Below are 21,571 nucleotides of genomic sequence, written 5' to 3'. Positions count from 1 at the left end.
CTCTCGCCCTCTTCCCCCTCCCTCTCGCTCTTCCCCCTCCCGCCCCTCTCCCTCCGCCCCCTCCCCACCCCTCTCCCTCCGCCCCCTCCCCACCCCTCTCCCTCCCCACCCCTCTCCCTCCCCGCCCCTCTCCCTCCCCACCCCTCTCGCGCCTTCCCAGCTGCACGGCGGCACGCGCCGCCTTCACCGAGGGGGGGGATGGGCAGGGAGGAGGGGCTAACGGGAGGAGGGGAGGGGACAGGGGTCAGTGAGAGGGGCGGGGTTTGGGTTGGGAGAGTGACAGTTGAGAGGGGGGGGGGAAGGTGGCTGAGTGGGGGCGGGGTGAGAGTGGAGAGGAGGGGGCTCGAGAGTAAAAAGGTGGGGAGGGGCGGGGTTTGTGGGGGGGGGATTAGGTGAGAGGGAGGCAGAGACGGCTGTGGTTGGTGGGAGGGGAGGTAATAGAGGGGGGGGGAAGGGTCGGGATTGGGTGGAGTTTGGGGTACGGGGGAGGGGTAAGCGGGGTAAGAGGGGCGGGGTAAGAGGGGAGGGGCGTGGCGAAATATCTTGGTTGGTGAAAGGGGCGGGGTTACGTATTTCAATCAGTTAAACATAACAGTTAAGCATGTTCACATATTTTTGTCCTCGTATATGTAACAAAAAAAAAGATGTAAGTGACCATACTCGTCGCCGCCTGTCAACATTTATTTTGTTTCGATCTAAAAAAAAAACACAACTCGTAAACGCGTCATTAATAATAATGACAATCGCTGGTGTTATTACTCCGAGTCTGCATCTGTCTTGCACGGCCGAGCCACCACCACCACCACCCCGAATGCGTTTATTTTTTTATATTCTGTTATATATATTTGTTTTATTAATATGACGAGACTTCCAATGAATATCTTCTACCGGAAGACTTCCCTATTTTTGTTTAATGATAATTTTAATTTGTGTTAATCTCTCCCCGAGCGAGAATAAAACCCGTGGATCTTCCGGAAGACGTCGAGCGGCTGACGTTGCCATTGTAGAGTATCACTTTTGTTTTTACGCCAAATAAAACAATCGGTAGAAAACTTCCAGAATATATAACTTCCGGAAGACGTTGACACTCAGCGGCTGATGCTGACAAAATCAAATAAAGCAACGTTTCGGCTATAAGTTAATCGTTTGTGTTGCGTGATTAAAACCCTCGGTTGAGTCTTCTGAAGGATACCGGGTTTCGCTCACGAAACTGTTCAGTAAGACCCATTTCGTTAATTTGCCAGTCATTGCCTTTTTTAACCAAAAACGTTATAAGCATTATTGTCTAATTCACACACACACACATAAATACTCGTTCTAATGTGTTATTCACATCCTCCCAATGATGGCAAAAAAATTCTGAATACGAGACATTACGTCAGGCATTAGAATTTGGGACCGCTTTGGACGCCTACGTTGAAATGTTTCACGTCGCGACGTGATTGGCCGAGCGCGTGGCGAGCTGACCAATTGGCGAGGCCGTCCTCACTCGCGCGCTCGCGCGCGTGCGCAGTTGGGGAGCGAGAAGCCGGCTCGCGGGGGGGGGGGGGGCTTCGCCGCGCGGGGGGGAGAGCGAAAGGGAGAGCGGAAGGGAGAGCTGAAGTTAGAAGGAGGGAGAGCGGAGAGAGGGGGAGGGAGAGCGGAGAGAGAGGGGGAGGGAGAGCGGAGAGAGAGCGGAGAGAGGGCGGGGAGAGGGGGAGGGAGAGCGGAGAGAGAGGGGGAGGGAGAGCGGAGAGAGAGGGGGAGGGAGAGCGGAGAGAGAGGGGGAGGGAGAGCGGAGAGAGAGGGGGAGGGAGAGCGGAGAGAGAGGGGGAGGGAGAGCGGAGAGAGAGGGGGAGGGAGGGCGGAGAGAGGGCGGGGAGAGCGGAGAGAGCGGGAGGGAGAGAGAGGGGGAGGGAGAGCTAAGAGAGAGGGGGAGGGAGAGCTACGAGAGAGGGGGAGGGAGAGACGGAGAGAGAGGGGGAGGGAGAGCGGCAGACATGGCGGCGGTGCGGCCTGGGCTCTTGCTGCTGCTGCTCAAGGCGGTGAGCAAGCCAAGAAGGGGGACGAGGCCGCCGTGACACCACCGACACACGACGCTGCGTCGCCAGCGGTGCACATCAACACACGCCATGCGCTTAACTCAAGCCGTTCGACAATAACGGCACCGCCGCGTATGAAAACGTGTGTTGTAAGGCGACGTTTCGGGCAATGTGCCCTTCTGCATGGTAGAAGTTATCGTCTCTCTCGATAGAGGCAGAGAGATGTAAACCACACCTGCTACGGCGAATGTCTTGCTTTGAGGATGCTGTGGCAGAAAGAGATCACCGCTACGAGAGATATTTCTGGCAATGGGGAAGGATGCGCGGTGTTGATGACGTGCAGAGTTTTTTCCTTTCTTGTAATAACAAAAGGTAGTGGGAGGTCAGCGACAGAAAACAAACGCAGCTTATCAAACCCGTCCGCTTCGTTTGTCGTGGGATATCCGACACGAGACAGTTTGGAAGTCTCGTCAATTCGGGCTTGTGGTGGTGATGGTGGGGGGGGGGTGTGTGCCGCTTTAAATGTAGCGATCGAGCGCGTTGTGATTTACACGAGCAAAGGCCGCTATTTCATTCACCCAAGTTTAAACTAAGTTTAAAGTTCAAACTAAACTTGGTAGTTCATTCAATCCGCACAGACCAGCGGGGTGAAGTACGCTCCCGTAACACCCCTCCCCCCCCACGACTCGCACTGCGTGGCCGAGGCCTTCGTCTAGCAGTGGATTGACAAAAAGGGCGTCATACTCTTTTGGTTCTATTCGGTTAAGTCACGTAGGTAAAAAATAAACAACAAAAAATCACGACGTTTCGGCCACAACACAAGCGGCCTTCATCAGTTGAAGGGATCAGGCTGTCTCGAGGACAGCGCTGGAGTGAAACACAGCCACGCTCAGACCGCGGACCTTTAAAGCTGTGTGCGAGGAAACAAGGCGCCTTGACAAAGGAACTTTACCGAATAGAACCAAAGAGTATGGATCCTTGCAGTTACAGACGTTTAAGGTTCTCGCAGTCTCGTTTTCTGCATTCACCAGGCCACTGGTGTGATGGACCGAAGTCACACACGCGCAACGCACCGCTGCTGTAACACGTTGACATCATGAAGCCGTGATCGATCCACTGACTGCTGGACAAATACGCATTTTCAAGATTAGGGAGGGGGGGGTGTCTGGAGTTGTTTATATCAACAGTTGTGTGTTCGTGTATACAAGTTTTAAAGACACGCACGCAGTTGCGCGGAGAGGCGAAGGCGTTTTGAACGCGGACGCAGCACAGCTGATGGTGACGTGGAGAGGGCCCTCGCGTGTTTCTCTGCCATTGGTCGCGGCCGCCACAGGAACTTGGGACTTAAGTTTATAATTCACGTGGAGACCGCAACAAGGCACGAATAAGCTGCTTATATTTACGTTTATTGAGCCGTGGTGTATGTTTATTTTGTAGCAATGCTAATGGATTTTTTTTAAACTAAACTATACACGTATTGATTTATTTTACCACTTAAGGGCAACTGAGCTATGTGTAACTTTTTGCTGAAGCGACCTGGCAGCTCAACGATGTGGCGTATCACGTGGACATTTATAGCAGCCAAATACTCGAAACGCATGTTTATAAATGTGGAAGGAAAAAGCGGAGGACGCGGAGAAAAATCCACGTGACCACTGGGAGAGAGAGAGAGAGACATGCAAGGTCCAAATATACAGGCGTCATGGTCCGGATCGAACCCACTAACTCCTATATACCAGGCGAGGTAGTTAACATATCATCATGCTTGGTAGCGGGGTCCGAATGACGGTGTAGGACAATGAGCCTGAACCAGAAGTTCAGAGTTCAAGTCCTAGAGGCTCAAAAAGTCCATAGTATCCTTGTCACAGACACTGAGCCAGCACTGAGGTTTACAGTTCAGCTCCTGGGTAGAATGTCAGGTGGTTCATAATGACCATACCAGAGCAACGGAACAGCTGAGAGCAAGAGTTAAAGACCTGGGGCTGTGTGTGTTTCATGAGTTCATATAAAGGTCTTGTTAGAGCAGCAAACCAGCAGCACAGATGTTGGGATGGGATAGGGTCCTGAGGTGAAGAGTCTCAGGGGAGGGGAGTGAGGGGTTCATTAAAGACCCTTTTAGTGCACTGGTCTGGTACCTCTGAGGTCTTGGTTACAAGCCTTAGGGCTGACTGTTGAACCAGTACGGCTGAGATCATGATTTTGAATCTTTGCATCTACAGCTGATTAAACCAGCTTCTGGGTTTTTACTGGGTGGATAATCTCAACTCGTCTCGTATATAATTGTGCGTTATTCATCATGTAACGCATTGGAAATTAATGTGGAATGAAAAGGGAGCCTTTTGTAAACGGATACATTTACTGTATGAGCACAAGTCCTCTACTGATTTTGCACAGGCATTGAATTACCCTTACAATTGTTCCTTGATTGTTGTTGCTTGCATTTTGGTGTGTATAAAATTGTAGAAAATTACCAACAGCGATGTCAGTAAGAATTTGTTATGTCCAGTAGAGCTGCAGCCTGCAGTATCACGCAATTTGGCACATCGGTTCCGTGCTAGAATTGAATTAATGCTAAAATTGGATTAATGGAAGGGCTTGGGTGTGTTTCTCAAATGGAAGCTGCTTCACACATTTTGATGGCATTTGTTAACATTGGTTTAACATATTTGTCAAAATGCTTTGCAAACCACAAAAAGAAGGGTTTGAGACATATATGTGCCATGCCCATTCACACCACAAGCAGTGACTAACTGGCACCAACGTAAATTTCCACATCTGCCCTGTTCCACGTTTGCAGCGTTCAACCGCAACATGTGTTGTGTGTGTGTGTGAATTCAGATATCGGTGTATGCCACAGAGCTAACGTCGGAAGCATGCAGAGACCTGGGCTTCTCCAGTAACCTGCTATGCAGCTCGTGCGACTTGCTGTCCCAGTTTGGGCTCGACCAACTGGACCCTGGCTGCAAGCGCTGCTGTCAGCTTGAGGTGGAAGAGTCTGCTCTGAAGGTCTGCCATCGCACCCCCCTTATGGGGCCATCCATTTAGTACGTACGCATGGAGGGGGGAAGGGGGGGGGTTAACCCAAAAACGTACATACGCATAGGAAACTTGGGGGTAGGGTGAAATCTCGATAATAATTTGTCTACATTGGCCTTCAAATGAAGCCACAGTTCAGTTTCTTCAGCTGTCAGACAAGTACTACCGGGAGAAGTAGGACTGTGGGAGAGGTGTCACTTGTGTGCCACTGCCAGCTATCACGCAGCTCAGCAGTGAGTCTGACATAGTCTGGCGGCCTGTCCCATGGATTACACATCCTTCAATCTGGCCTCACTGCAGATTGCCACTGGGTCAAGATTTTAGCTGCCGCAGGCCAGTGTAAAACGACACCAGTGCATTCACACTACTGAGTCTTCTGACAGTGGGAACAATCAAAAGCTGGATGATGATGACGTCAGCGACGCTGTGGATATTGAGATGGCAACCCAGCAGACTGCAGCTGACGCTGCTGTGCTTCAGCCTGACATTGCGCGTGTTGATTAAATTCCTATAATACGTAACATGTTCGACTGGGTTCACTCGGCGTTTGAACCTAGCGGACACTCGACAAACTTTTTTAAAGGTACACAACTTAATTCTTTAATGCAGCCGGCAGTGGACTATCTGTTTGCTTAAACACGTTAATATTATGAATCCTTGATCGTTTCTGCATGGATTAAATATCGGCCGTTCTTTAGGATTCGGGTGGGGGGGTGGTCAAGCATACGTACGCAGGTGGGGGGGGTGGTGGGTGTAAAAAGTATGCGTGCGTACAGGGAGGGGTCAAGTTTTGACAGATTTTTGCGTTCGTACTAAATGGATGGCCCCTATTCCTCAACACTGGGAGTGTTATTCCTGATAGTTTTAAAAACGAGATGTTAATTAAACTAACTTATTTTTTTTTAGTTTCACCAGGTAAGGCCCACTGAGCTATACAATACTCTAAACGCATGTTTCTAAATGAGGAGGGAAAAAACAGGAGGACTCGCAGAAAAATCCACGCTGCCACTGGATGAACATGCAAACTCCAAATATACAGGCGTCAGGGTTGGGATTGAACCAATGTCTCCTACATACTAGGCGATGGAGATAACATCTCTCCAAATATATTGGGCCTGAGTACTGAATGGCTTACCCAATTCTTTAAATTGAGTAGGCCAAGATTTGTCCCATTTCCGATTCCCTATGGGATTTGCGCCGGGGGTGGGGTGGGGGGGGGATTGTGGAATTTCCATGAGAACTTAGGGAGGGTAGCGACCAACCTTGAGTCTTGCATAACTCGCATCCACACACAATCAACATGCGCACACACACACTATCACCAATACTAATGCGGAGACACACATGGTCACAAACATCCAGACACATGCACACATCCACACGCATACAAATACTCTCCCCAGACAGACACGTACTGTCATAATTAGACAAAGATCCCTTCGTATAGCCGTTTAACAGAAAGTTCTGAGCAACTTAGAAAAAAACACACACAAACATGATCTCATACACATAAAGACATTCTTGCACAAAGTAACATACTCAAATAGTTGCATATGTAAGAGACACTGAGAGGTGAAACCCTATTAATAACAGCCCTGTGAGTTGAAACAATGTGATCCGCAACTCTCATTGGCAAACCATTAAGGGGGGGGGGAGCCAACATAGAGTGCACAATCTGATTGGGAGATGCAACAGCGGCAGCTATGGTTAACGAGGATAGTTTTCCTGGCAGCTGATTGGCTGGTGGGAGCGGGACGAATGACGTAATCCACAGCAACCACTGACGCGCGTTCATCAACTGGCTAGGACGAGCCCCATGTGCTCCGGGTTTTGCACTACGCGTTTCTGAGCCTATGCAAATCGCTATCTGGTCGATTTTACACAGTTTTCAGTTTTTCTGTACTCAAGCCCCTGGCTGCTAATTACACACAATTCCTCATACATTATACTGCCTATGTGATGAGCCTATTTCATTGTGCAATACTTGCTTTAAACAATCTTGGGCTAATTTTAACTAACCCTTACACCACAGTACTTTTCTTAAATAATTTGTATGCTGTTTAATTCGAGAATGTATAAACTGCACAAATACCTTAAAATGTGTTGGATTATTATTTCCATGTTAATTATTAATTATGAAAAAAAGCATTAACAGTATACAGGCAAATTGTGGCAGTCTGTAAATCAGCTTAATGGCATTATATTAAGCTGGCTATGAAAATTAATCGTCACTTTGGCTGTATAGTTTTTTTTATATTTCTTAATTATGTTTGTGCTCATTAGTCAGTGTCAACACATTACAGTAAAAAAAATTCAGAAGCTCCATATTATGGCTTATCTTGTCAACTGCCAATGGAGAGAATCAAATTCTCATGTGGCTTTCCCCAGCCTTGCCTGGTTGGTGCATCTGATAGTGTTAATGATGGTAGCCTCTGTAAAGCCATCCATACGTTTCCAAAGTCTACCACGCTGACAGTAAGGCATGTGTCAGCATTACGAAATTTGCTTGTTATACGAAGATTGTTGCTACCAAATTCCTACATCGAGTGTTGTAGGAATTTGCAGAGCTGTGCAGGCACAACTTACATAATACTCAACATCTTTGTCATTGACATAATGAAAAAATATGTCGTGGCTACTCTTTGGTTCTTTCGGTGAAGTCGCGTAGAAAGAAAATCAATTCAATACAGAGACACACAGAGAGAGACACACCACATGTGTCTGTGTTGATGTCACGAAAGCTTCAAATCAAATTTAATATATAGTGGGCTAATGTTTTGGGAAATGGCTCTCATTCAGAGCAAAGATGCAGAAGGGCAAGCATTTCTATATATTGATTAAAATTCAGAAACTTTGAATTGACCATATGAGCATATTAACTTTCCCAGTTTTCTCAATTCCACAGTTTTCTCAAAAAGCCCACAGTCTAAAGGCTGAAGTCCAGCTATAGGTCAATGTTTATGCCCCCTCCGTGCTCTCAAAAAGGGCATTTGCCTGAAATATCATTGTGCTATATATACGTATATATTTAACATTTAAAACCGTGCGAGTGATGCATGTGGCCAATTCATTTAAATTTTTTACCAACAGTAGATTCCTGTTCACTCTTTGAATGAATAAACAGCAAATAGTAATGTGGTGCTTTAATGAGCTAAGCCAACTCTTCCTTTCTCGTATGAGTGTAGCATATCCGATAATTTCAGTTCTGTCCTGCAGCAGGTTTTAACCTAGGGATATGAAAGAAATTGCATTTTTCGTGTTGTAAATAATAAAACATCTAATATTAACTTTATCACCAGTTCATTGCAGCCCTAAGCTCAGCTTGTGGCGTTAATGGAACTACAGAACAGTGAGACTTGTAATATTGATTGATTGTCAGGTTGAGGTGCACCTGAGCTTACAGAATGGACATTTCTGCACTTATCAAGTGGGATTTTTGCATCACATTGGCAATGTGGAAGAATTAACAGACCATTGCATAATTCAATGACTTAATTAATCATCATGTTTATGGCTGGGAGAAAAGAAACTACCGTTTAGAAATTACATTGATTGCCTTGAGAGCTGACGTGTCACTTTGCATATGTGTCTATGCAAGGTCATTGACATAATTTTTGCATAATATGCCAACGATCGAAATGCATACATTCCTTTTTGGATCCAGACACTAAAACAAGACTAAAAGCAGAAAAAATGAATCCGTAGCATAGCGTAGTAATGTTACATTTATTGAATATTTTTCATTTAATTTAGGTAATACTGCAATTATTCACGAAAACCGCAGATGTGGTCACCACGTATCACAACATGATACGTGTTTGGCAACAAGACGCACGTACACACACACACCATTACTTACTCTATATACTAAATCTGTGTTAGATGAATATAAACTGCTTGTACCTACAATGCCTCTTGCACTCCTCGCAGCAATCCTGATGAAAAATTTCATGGATGGTCAAGGATCACAATCTCGTATACAATTGATTTTTATGTCAAAAGGTTAACGGTCAGGTCAGAATGCGTCCAAAGCCTTTTAATCCTGTGTGCGCACGCCCACAGCAAAATATCTTTTGAGCTCAGAACATTCTGAAATTGTTAGGGACATTTAAGTGACTTGGACTGCTATTTGCATGAAATGTTGAAAGGTTAATATAGTGAAGCACCCAGCACTTGGTCAGGGGAGAAGTCACTTTGAGCATCAGTGCTGCATGCTAATTTGGTAAGTACAATGTTTAATATAAATTAATTATAGCAGGCTATTGCCCGTCTTCACGTCGCAAAAGAAAGGTAAAATGTTAATGTGCTAATGATAATACGGTAATATGCAAGAAAGCCATCGAAAATCACACTTGCCACATTCGCTCACAAGTGCAGCCACTCGTGGCACAGGTTTATTTATTTTAGCTGCTTTTTTTATTGCCACTGATGCACAGTCAAAATTATACTTTGCAATAAAATAACCTGAAATTGTATTGCTCGTTCTTTTGGCATAAAGTCGAAGTGGGGAAAAATGTTGCTTATAGAACATTCAGTCACGTGAAGGCTTGTGACATTGAATTTACTTTAAAGTGGTTTCAGATGTATTTTTGCTACTGATGGCAGGGTTAAGGGACCACACTTCTTGAATGGCCTGCACCATTAACAATCTTGGCAAAAAAATGCTCTCTTAAAGTCAATGCTGTATTCCCATTTGGACAAAAGAGGGATAACACCTTCACAGACTAATGTTCCCAACTACTCTAACGGGTTGTTTGCTTTGATAATGCTATTAATCAGGCATGTACCAGCCGGCAAAGTAGCCTATATGAGAGCAGTGGGGTTTCTTTAACCCAATGAATGCAATACCTTTTCTAAAACAAATTTAATCTCAAGGTTATTCTTCCAGCAGCTGCAGTTAAAACTGTAAGATCTGAATGGACTGATTGAATATAATGCTTTTTCTTAAATAAACTGCACATAGTGTTTATTGTTGCAATAATTTTATATTCACACTTACTAAAACTATATCTTAAACAAAAATGTTATTGCCAAAAAGCATTTTCCTGCTTAACCCTTTCAAGTTCTGATGATGTACGTGAATCAAAATGAAACCGGAATAAAAACTAAAATAAAATAACCTCATGAGTACCGAGGCAACCCACAAGGCCATGCGGGAGGGCGAGGGGCACAACTATCATAGTGTGTGGTCATGTCGCTATAGTTCTCTGCGGTGAGAACATTGTCTTTACGAACAACGGCACTATGCCTCTAAATAAAATTAACGCTGAGGCGCTTGCGCCTTCCGAGATTCGGAGGTCAACGCGTCCCACCATGCAACTTGCAGACGTCTCAGAATGGGAAAGGGTTAAATGCCTTTGCTCTGTGCTGGTACTTGAATTTCCAACTTTCATAATGAATTCTTTTCAAGGCACAGATGTATTTTTTAACAATGGTATGAGTTGAAAATGAGCGTCGTTCCTTCATAACCACCCCTTGACAGGTGAGCAGTAATTTTGCCCCATACTGGTGGTGCAGCACTTCATTTATTTTACCGTCAGAAGTTTGAACAAGGGCGCGCTCAAAAGCCTGGAGAAATATAATATGTAAATGATTTGTCTAATTCAATAATTAACATCGTGTTTTGCTTTTAATGTGGAACAGCTTTATCCTGGAGCAGTTCTTGAAGTGTGTGGATGAAAACTGGGCCGGTTCCCACAAGTCCAGGGTGAGTCGTTGACTTTGTTAGTTTAATGTAAGCAGGAGCTTTCATGTTATGGAAAGCAAAATAGAATTGTTGCATTGGAGGAATTCTTTTTTTATGCAACAAAAGTCTTATGTGAATGTGCAATCAGATCTTCAATTGCACAATACCGAAAGGTTTCTATCTGATGCTCATATTTTGCATTTATCGTGCACATAAATTCTAGCCAGTTCTGCACGTGCGGTTTCTTTGGAATAATAAATGTAATAACGGGACAGTTGCCTCAGTGTTTCGTGGGCTCTTTATCTCCATTGCAGACTTGACATGGACAGTTGGTCAAGGCCGTTGTATCATCTTGCATTGTTCAGCTCCCAACTGTTAGTCTGGATTGTCATGACAGACGTGCTTTGGACTCTTAAGCTCTGCCCCTGCCATTCTTTGTTCTCTTAGGATTGGCTCTGACCTGCATGCAAAAGGAAATGTTTCGGGGGTTGAAACGAAAAAATTGGTTGAGATAAAAAAAAATGGAACCAGCCCAAATATTCAATCCTATGCATTTGAGAATCTATCTTAGGCAACTTCATTTTGTGTTTGACCTTAAAGTTAATAACCAGCACTTTTGAAATTCATCTCAGGGCTTAATTTACATATTTTATTTATTTCTCCCATGACGTGTTAAAGATCATGCATGAACATGACTGGCAATTTTTCATCAGGTGGTGCATGTCACACAAGATGTTAAAGAAATGCATATGCTTAGAAAGTCATAGGTGACAGCATGTTTCAACTTAACTTTGGAAACATTTAAAAAATCTGTACGTGAAACTGTTGCACTTTACAAATATAAGTGCCAAAAATTGGCAGTGTTAATTGTATGGTTTTGCGCTAATGCATACACTCACAAGATATGCACACACTGAAAAGAAATGGCTCCAGAAGCCACCGTCTGTCATCCATTTACTCTTTAACAGGAGGTAATACATGGTAAAGAAGTTGCCTTTTTGTCGCGAAACGCCAGAATCTGGAATGATAATCATTTACAGTGATTTATCCGTTGGCTGCTGGATTCAGCCCTTCCCATGCCGTGTTAGGTCATGAGGGTAGTCCGACCATACTTTGCTAAGCTGGTCAGTGCACGTTGTTGAACGGGGAGCCCAGGAACGGTTCAGATATTGCCTGCCACTGATGTTAGCCATGATTCGGGTCGCCTGGTTTAATATCGTAGTTTGCTGACCACTGTACTGCTGTGCTCACCCCAAAATGCATTATCTGGGGGTAGAAACTAATTACAATATCTGTGAGTTAAAGATTCCTTCCAGCACGACACTAAGCAATTAAGAGTGCTGTACTGATGAGCATGATCGGTCCATCATGATTATTTGCAGTTCATTGGAGCTGACTGGCACATGCATTCCCACATTGATCCCAGGAGTCACATGCATCGGTAGCTTCTCCGCAGGGCCAATAAAAACCCGCGACAGCACTCGTTTTGTACCATACAAAGGATTCTTAAATTCATAACTTTATTGTGTTTTTTATTTGACAAGAGGCCCGGTAAAAGGCTCGAACCGTAATAAGGGAGTGGGGGGGGGGGTACAGAAATTTTGCGGACCTGAAGCACTAACTCGGTGTTCCCTGGGGTCTGGGGGAGGGGAGAAGATTGGACTCACTGCCCCGCTCACGTAGGAACTGCGAGCAGTGGGAACTTAGGGTGTTTATATGGGGAAGGGAAGGCAAGGGAAGATGAACAAAAGTACAGTCAAACTTTGGATTGCGAGTAACTTGGTCTGCGAGTGTTTTGCAAGACGAGCAAAACATTTGAATAAATTTTTATTTGGTAAACGAGCGAGGTCTTGCAATGCGAGTAGTACGTATACGCTTTGTCTGCCGAGCGTCACGTGATCACAACTGATATACGAGTGCTTTCATATGCGAGTGCTTTGGATTACAAGCACGTTTCCGGAACGAATTATGCTCGCAATCCAAAGTTTTACTGTAAAGGGAAAAAGGGGGTGGGGGAGGATGGGGTTAAATTCATACCTTTATATACTGAGCAACAAAGTATTATAAAATAAAAAAAATTCTAACATTAAACAGTAGTCATCACGTGTTAATAAATATTTTTCGTTTGGCCAAATTGTTAAGTTTAATTTTGTAAGAAATGGAAAATACACCTTTGTATTATATTTGAAGCCAAGTTGTGAACACTATTTGCTCACAACACATCGGTGCAATTTTACTAATGCTAATTTGTTTTCTTGGTGAACATCACAGCATACACCATACGCGGTACATGTCGAGTGAAATATATATTGCCCACGTTTCTTTCCATTTCTGATGTGGATGTTAAATGTGAAGGAAAATGGGCAAATAACGGTACCATTAACATTCCATTTCCGACAGTGCAGCCCTGTCTCGCTTTCTTTGCAATAGAGATGCATATTCATCAATATGAAATATTTGAACTTAACGGATTGCTTTTGAGTTCTTACATTTTTTTTTAGTAATATACATTCTTACGTGATGCAATACAAAGCGGAACAACATATCCATCTCTGTGTGTACTCGCCCTGTAAAGTGATGACAAAAACAACCTCCCTTTGATTGTTTTATTATCACTCCCTGCATCTGTGTTACACGGCACATTAACCCATACAAAACGGACCAAGTTCTACAGGCTAGCCACTGCTAAATTATTAATGCGTGCAAACTGTAAGATAACCCAAGGGGTTATTTTTTGGTTATGCTGTAGATTGATCGATATTGTAACCCTCTCGTCACTTTGGGGAAGATGTGGTGGGGGATTTTGGAGAGAAGTCTATGGATGCAAGAATGTTAAGCCGGAAGTCTCGTGTGAGAAAGAATTCCACCAAGCACGCTCATGGAGAGAGAGGAGCCATTGTATGGCTGTGGTCACAGCAACATTAACAACCCACTGTGAATCATGGCTCGCACCTCCTTCCTTCCTCATTCACAGAATGAATTCACTCGTAAATTGCCGTACCCCACCACGACTGTTGCGAAAAGATTTTCGATTTTAAAATTACCATCAGTCCTGCTTGTTTCACACAGACAGAATCAGAATATTTATACTGAAAGAATCTGATGAGCTATTACGGCGCTCTTTCACAGATGTCGAGACACATCGCAACATTCTCTATATTGGCTTCTGGGAGTTGTTTGACGCTCATCTGCTTTATGGCAGAGTCCAACAACTTAACTAAAAATTGGTTTTATTTTAATAGCTTGGTAATCGAGTGTAGAAAAATGAATGCATCTCCAATGAAAGGTAGCCCTAAAAACATTACCACATTTCAGGTGTTAACTTTCACATTGCTCTCTTATTCCGAATGTAATACGTTTTTATCTCTTTATGTTTTGCATGTGAAAATGTAAACACAACTTCTCTCCCTTCAAATAAAGTAATCCATCATTCGTCCGTATTTTGGAATGCATTAAAATATAATTCTCGTTGACTTTGTAATGTAATGAAATTGATCAGCTGGTAAGTATTTTTGCAATATTTCGAATAGGATGGCTTGGTCAGCCTTGTTGATAAAAAAATACTATAAAACAATTGGCAAGAAAATGTCCATTTGCTCCACGAATCGTTGAATTCTGGATGGTACCTCTAATGTGTCTCAGGCACTGTGCACTGGAGTATATGGGAAAAATCTGCCGCTATAAGTAAACCTGATGGATCAACTACACCTGTGTTCATTTAATTTATTGTAAGCTATAAAGGTTAATGTTACACAGTGCTGTCCTATCTACTTTTTTAAAAACAAGAGATTAGTTAACAGGCATCTTCATATAATTTTCCCCCAAACATATTCATCGAAATTACAAAAAAACATTCTCAACAAACGTACAAAGTAATTGGCAAGCTTGAATGTTTCTATTAAATGCAAGTCCAACTTCCAAACACCCAACATCAACGACATTTAAAAGTGTCAATGTTGTTTTGTCGTGGAATATATGTAATACTTTGCTGTTGACGTTAATGCCGGAAGACAATGCAGAGTAGTTGCTCAAGAGACGGTGTGCTGTCGGCTGTGATTAAGACTGCTCGCCCTCCTTGCTATATCTTTGCCCGCTCGGTGCTGGGGGTTTTAATCTATCTGCGTCCTCTAAACTTGTGCCATGCATCATCACAATTTTGTCCGTCCCTGCGCGCGCGATGAATGGGGCGGCAGTGTGATTGAGTGTGGGTGACGTCACTTCGTGCGGAGCCGCGCTTCACAGGGGTCATGCGGTGGATGGGAAGAGATATGCTTACTTAAATGCACCCATTTGTGATTTTTTTTTGGTATAAAAACTTTGCCATGTGGCAAGCTAATTTATATTTCTTTAGAACTGCTTTTTGTGTTTATTTTGTTGTTCTTCCCCCACACCTCCGATTAGCACGTTTGGCTGCGTACAGTGCAAAAGAAGTTCAAAATACATATTGTTGTCGGCCTATAACTTTCCAAAGCTGTGTGAAGGCCTCCCTCAATATTCTTCCATCTCTTTCCTGAGTTGCACCTGTCCAGTCATGGACTCCGAACTCTTTGATTTTGTCTCTCTGCTGCCATCTCTTCCGCTGTCTTCCTCCGCTTACTTTTTTTGCCTTTTCTCCACAATGGTGTTCATTCTGAGCATCTCTCTTCGGTGGTTCTCAGGACATGTCCATTGTTGAGATACAGCTTTGAAGCCAATTTAAAAAAATACACATGAACATATATGTTAAACGTCGCTTCTGTCTACCAAATGTAGTTCAGCATAGTTGTTTGAATTGCGTTACTCCTTAAAGTGCAAAAGCCGTAATAGCTTACACTCTTTGGTTCTTTCGGTAAAGTCACGTAGGTATAAAATAAAATAAATCACGGCGTTTCGGGCGCAACACAAAGCGTCCGTCATCAGGTGGGAAAGCAATGGCCTGTTGCGGAGGCGCAGACTGTTTTAAAAGGTGCATACATTGTCGTGACATTGTCGTCAGCCTAGAGCCTAGAACTTTCCAAAGCTGTGTGAAGGCCTCCCTCATATTCTTCCATCTCTAATAGCTTGTTTTTTTATAGTTTCAATTCCCTCGGCTTTTCTAACATTTACTTTACCAGCTCAGACAGCTGCCTTTTTTTTAATGGAAGTTAAAGTGGTCTCGTTAAGGCATTGCTTAAAATAGATAAATAAAAGGTGACAATTAATTTTTAAAAGTTTTGTATGAATGCCACTCATTAAAAAGTGACGTGTGTGTGTTTATTGGCAGCATTTGTGCGGAGCAACAAGCCCAGCACGTTTAAAGGTCTAACGATCAAGGTGAGGCTCCAAGGTCTTGCGCATCTGTAATTTAATTTGCAGAAGCTTACTATTGAAATGTAACGCATGCTTGAAGACTACAGACAGATACATCCTTGCTCCATCAACAGTGAGGCCTGTGCTGCGTTCATATGAAGATCTTGAGTCGTTAAATGTCACCACAGTCAACGTGTAATATTGATTTGGCCAATAATGCTTGCACATGCGACAACAATGTTATCCACATGTGCTTATGTGTCTGTGTGTCCGTGCACGTGTTGGGTAGTGCTCGTGTAGTGGTTATCGCACTGCCCGATGAACCCAACGACCCGAGTTCGGTTCCTGCTCACAGCCAATGTCAGTTTGCCAATATCTCAACCGGTCCTGGGTCCCCCCCCCCGGCTTTAAAATTACTACCTGGTGTGGTGTGTAAGCAATCACCATGGAGGGGGGGAGACAAAGGTGATTGGCGGAGTGAGAGCCACACCACTATGTGTTGACCTTCATAGGTGCTCGTTAACAGCACTTCCCCGAATAGTCTGCTAAGCCTCTACGCCGGATCTTTGTCTTTGGTGCAGTACGTGCGCGGTTCGGACCCCGTGCTGAAGCTGCTGGACGAGAGTGGGAACGTGGCCGAAGAGTTGAGCATCACCAAGTGGAACACGGACAGCGTGGAGGAGTTTTTGTCCGAAAAACTGGAGCGCTTGTAACACCGCTGTGCATCGAACACATCCATCTACCCTTGTGTCTTAGCCCAACATCACGCGTGACCTTTATCCATAACGTGATTCACCGTGTCCCTTACAGTGACATACTGCGACCGGGACCGACACTAATATGCCCTTAGCGTGACTGAGAACGCACGTTTGACCTTTGCCTGTAACCGAAACATGACCTTCATTCTCAAGCTTAACCATAGCCAAGCTTTCTTTGTCTGTTAACCACCGGTTATTGTCCCCACCCCCTTACATTTCGTTATTTAAGCCACAGCACGTTTTGGTAGTCATTCGTGCAATTTACAATGTAGATTTCACTTGGATAACTGTTGAATAATTATTTCGTGTTCCAATTCCATGCTCCCATGTTAAGCGTTTGAAAGCAGTTACTGTATTCTTAGCTCTTTCGGTAAAGTCACGTATTTGAGGAACGTATTTTGTAGTTTATGGTTTTAAAAAAATCTCATTCCATAACTTGTACCTCATTTTTTGTTGTTGAAATAGAGGGGTAAAATAGATGTGTTTATTGGGAGTTGTTTTTTTATTGCAAAGTATACCAAAAAGTGAAAAATGATGATGGTACGTGGATGGTGATGTGGTTGGCAGGTTAATGGCATCGCCGCCACTGGGATGTCACTGCATGGGTGGCCTTGTATGAAGGCTGTGCATTAAAACCTGCCATGGTCTGGTGCAGCCTGAGAGTTGTGGTCACCCAAGCCTGACCCGGTAGTCACATCGCTACGCCCCGGCTCTCTCACACACTTCTATCAAAAAAATAAAATTTGCAATTCAGTTTTGTGTTGACTTTTAAGTGTTTATTTTCGAATTTTATTGGTTGTAGTTAGCAGCCTCCACAAGCTGTATGTGTGACATTTTGCATTTAGACATCCTGTTATTTACTCGCAAATGTGCTTTTAGACAAATGCAGAACAGTAAAAAAAGGATTGGTCAGAAAAGGGTTTTTTTATACATAAAATGATCACTGCCTATTTCAGCAAAGGCATGAGGAACATTTAATAACGCTCAATATGTTGGAAGTTGCATTGATCTCATACTCTTTGAAACATCAAAACTATCAACATTTTGTAGGACTGGGTGAACATCTATATTGCCCCATTTTTGATGTATCACCTTCATGTTTCAATCATTGCGACTGGTCACATGAGCACTCGTACGACTTGCTCTTGATGTATCCTCAAACCTAACTGCGGTGCCATTTTGAGTACTGCACATGCAGAGAACCGATCTCTTGTCATTGGTGGCAAATACAGGCAATAGATGCACCAGTAGCTTCCCCCAACAAGCCAAATGCTCTCTCACAGTGGGAATACATTTCAAAGAGAGATTTTTTCTCCAGTGCTAAAGGCACTGCTGACACTCTGAGATTGCCTATGCCCTTTTCGCCATCAAAATACTTTTAAAACCATTTTAAGCCAGAAAACTTGTAGATGGCGATAACGGCTGTTGTGTGCCTCAGCAGTCATGGGTGCATGGACGATGGTGGTGAATGTTAAACAGGATTTGTATATTTAAGTTTCATTGGTTGATCATAATGGACATATGCCATTGTGTGTTTTGGTGTAATGTAACTGGTAGCTGAAAATGGAAATTGTCCAAAAAAATTGCAAACCCAAAGAACATCACCCATCACATTAAATGTTAACTAGAGCATTAACAGTGCTCTTGGTAACAAGCTTTAAACCCGTCCTCGGATACTGCAGGAACACCATCGCTAGGCCTTAAGTCCATTTCAGACTCCGAGCCAAATATGCAGTAGATGACTGCTTGCTCTCAATTCATCCAGAGGCCTGGCTGCACGTTGCATGCTAGAAGACATCAAGGCTGATATGAGCAGAAGTCTCTGTAGGTAATGCATTTTTGTCTTGGTACACGTGCAGTCCATTGCGCGCGTGTGTTTCCGCATGTGCCATCAAGCGGAGGGCAAATGTAAACGGGCTCCATATTGAAGATGGTTGCAGTGCAAAAGGGAGCCCATTACTGCCACACAGCTCATGCGAATAGAGCGACCCTTTTGGCTTCAATCCTTTTACATTATTCTGTAATCAATGCCACCGCATGACTTCACTTCAGCGGGGTTCTGTCATTGGACAGTGCCCAAAGCCACAGGCTTATAAGACTTATTTTTTTGGATGTCGTGTTTGGAATTTCAATGCATTTCCCATGGTTGCTGGAGTCCATACATCGCGAACGTGTCCATTGTATCAATTTGAATTAACTTAAAATGTGTTACTTAAGTTGAGAAAACGGTGAATGGCTGTACATTTGGTTTAACACGTAAAGACTTTTGCGACCAATATCCGTAATAGAGGTTTTTGGGTTAGATCGCGTAAATATGAATGTGTCGTTAAACCTGCCACCACCCGACACAGCCAATTGGTAAGGTTTGTCACGTTAACAAAACATGCAAATTCGTTATCAGTGTTGTTCTAGAATTGTAAATGTTGTGGGCTTACTCTCCAACACGCCGGTGTGCTGAACTGGGAACGCATTGGCATGTTTTGTTTAGCTGGCACGTTACTAATTGGCTCTGTCGGGTGGTGGCGGTTTTAACCACATATATACGCGATCTAACCCAACAATCTATATTATGGCCGAAAATTATATTAACGATAAAATAGGTTTCAATGGTTGTAAATAATTTACCTGATTTTAAAGTAAAAATTTAATCTGATTACAGAAGTCTGTGTCCGATCTAATGCCACTAGCTCATATCGGAAGACTCATGAGCAGCAGTGGTTGTAATCACGAGACACTGTAAATATTTACGGTGGTATAACAGAGTTTTAAACATACATAATCAAGGGGTTAACGCGCTCACCACTGGTAGCTTGCTGGAGTTCAGAGGTTCAAATCGTACCACTGTGAGGCGTTACCAAAGTGCAGGCTGCTCTAAAAGGTCAACATTAAAGACCCTGTAATATGATTGTCAACAGTGGGATTCTGGGTGACACTGTCATGACCCAAAATCTGATTTATGGAGAATCGTTCCCACCAAATTACAATAACATTCCTATCGCACAGTCCCCTGTGTACTCACCAGGCTGTTCTTCCCAGAGATAAAGAGACTTCCTCACCTGACTCGTGGATCAATTGATTTAATTACGTGGGGGGGGGCGGGGGGGGCAGCCGAATGGAGATGAGTCGCTCATTTACAAGGAGGTTGGATGTGCAGGGTAAGAGGTTCGTAAACTCGACGCTCGTTCCTTTAACCCCAATTTCTCTTTCCATGTTTCCTGACGCACACCAGAAACAATTTATAGCAGGCTGTGTATGCAATCAAAAGGAGCGGGGGGGGGGGGGGGTAAAGGAGTGGAATTCTAATGTTTTATTGTGTTAGACTATAAAACAAGAACAGTGTTTGTGTGTGTGTGTTTTTTTTAAAGGCTCTATTGTTCACATTTATTCATGCAGGCTTATTTGTGCGTCTGGTCTTCAAGTGAACATTCATTAATACGATGGCACAAACAGGACAACAGCAGTTTAACACGCAGGAGGCTTTCGCGACCAATGTCATCCACAATATAGTGGGTTTTTTTTTTTGGGGGGGGGAGGTGGTGTTAGATCGCATACATATAAATGTGTCGTTAAGCCCGCCACCACCCGACGCAGCAGCGTGTTCCGAAAGCACAATCCGCCTCGCGTGGAGCAGCGCGCATCGTCCACACCTCCGATTTAGCTTGGTTTGCTACGTACGGTGCGAAAGAAGTTCAACATAGTACGTACAGCCCGGCTAGTGTGCCTACGGAGTCGTTGCAAGACGCTGCACGAGTTTCCCTGTAATAGCACAGCGCAAGCAATGTATTTGCTCTCCGATGTTGCTTATCCGGGTTTGTACCGCGCGTTGTTTTGGCACAATGCCTCCTGATGTTTCGCCCTTACTGCCGGGAGCTTCTTCGTAATAAAAAAAAAACGCCGAAGCTTCGAGGAATTGAATCTCCCAGCACGTGGAGCGAAGAAATTACGTCGAACAACACGCGCGGGTACAATCCGACATAAAAACAACCACGTGCGATAGCTGTACAACAACAACAACAATCGCATCAACAACAGCAACAACAACAACCACCACAAAAATCCCCAAGCAGTATACGTTTATTCCCATCGACTGGATGGAATTGGTAACGCTTTGGTTTTCCCCTCCCGCAGAATCCCGCTGATCGGCTTTGTCACACGCCGGCGATCCGTCCATCGACCGGCCCAGGCGCTATCCTCTACCGCACTCCTCCGTCCTCATCTCTTTCACTCGCTCGGTGACATTTTTAAGAGAGACGTGGGTTCCTTGCCGAACGCGCAAAAAATTCACAGCTTTTTTTTTGTTGCGAGCCCCAAACAAAGTGACGGCGGTGGCGGTGGCGTTGCTCTTCAAATTGCACGGTCCTCTCGGGGAAGATTCCACCTCCCGCTAGTTCCAGGATTATTGTATCCGGCGTTTGTCGACACAATGCGCCTTGACATCGAGATGTCGAAGGCCGATGTTTTGATCTCTTGAAGTGCGGTGCACATGATGAAAGGGGAAGCGGGGGAGGATTTAAATTAGGTCAAGTCAATTAAACGTTAAGCGATTGAATACTCGTCGGTGTCATTTTCAATTTACGCTTGCATTAAAAAAAAGATAAATACGGATCAGAAGATGATGTATTTAGCTTGTGCTTATGTATGATAGTTAAGACGTTCTACTGAAATGCGATCTAACCCAAAAAACGTTTATTATGAATAATATTGGTCGCGAAAAGCCTACGTGTTAAACTGAGTAAGGCTTCCCGTCGTCAGTAATTCAGGGCAAACATAGCCCATCCAGATTTTTACAAAGGCAGATTTTT

The 21,571-nt window shown here is 44.0% G+C and overlaps 1 protein-coding gene across 1 annotated transcript; it reads left to right on the top strand.

Moving 5' to 3' along the window:
- The first annotated feature begins 1,902 nt into the window (after positions 1–1,902).
- On the top strand, positions 1,903–17,522 carry SELENOF (selenoprotein F). The gene is made up of 5 exons (XM_032958996.2): positions 1,903–2,024; positions 4,860–5,027; positions 10,701–10,764; positions 15,986–16,035; positions 16,593–17,522. The coding sequence occupies exons 1-5, from the start codon at positions 1,980–1,982 to the stop codon at positions 16,722–16,724; spliced, it is 459 nt and encodes a 152-aa protein (XP_032814887.1). The 5' UTR covers positions 1,903–1,979; the 3' UTR covers positions 16,725–17,522.
- Positions 17,523–21,571: the final 4,049 nt, after the last annotated feature.

This window comes from Petromyzon marinus, chromosome 22 (genome assembly GCF_048934315.1).
Source record: "Petromyzon marinus isolate PM22_M1 ecotype Great Lakes invasive population chromosome 22, UKy_Petmar_22M1.pri1.0, whole genome shotgun sequence".
Taxonomy (NCBI): domain Eukaryota; kingdom Metazoa; phylum Chordata; class Hyperoartia; order Petromyzontiformes; family Petromyzontidae; genus Petromyzon; species Petromyzon marinus.
The sequence above is the reverse complement of the archived record's forward strand: the minus strand, read 5'-3'. Positions and strand labels throughout refer to the sequence as shown.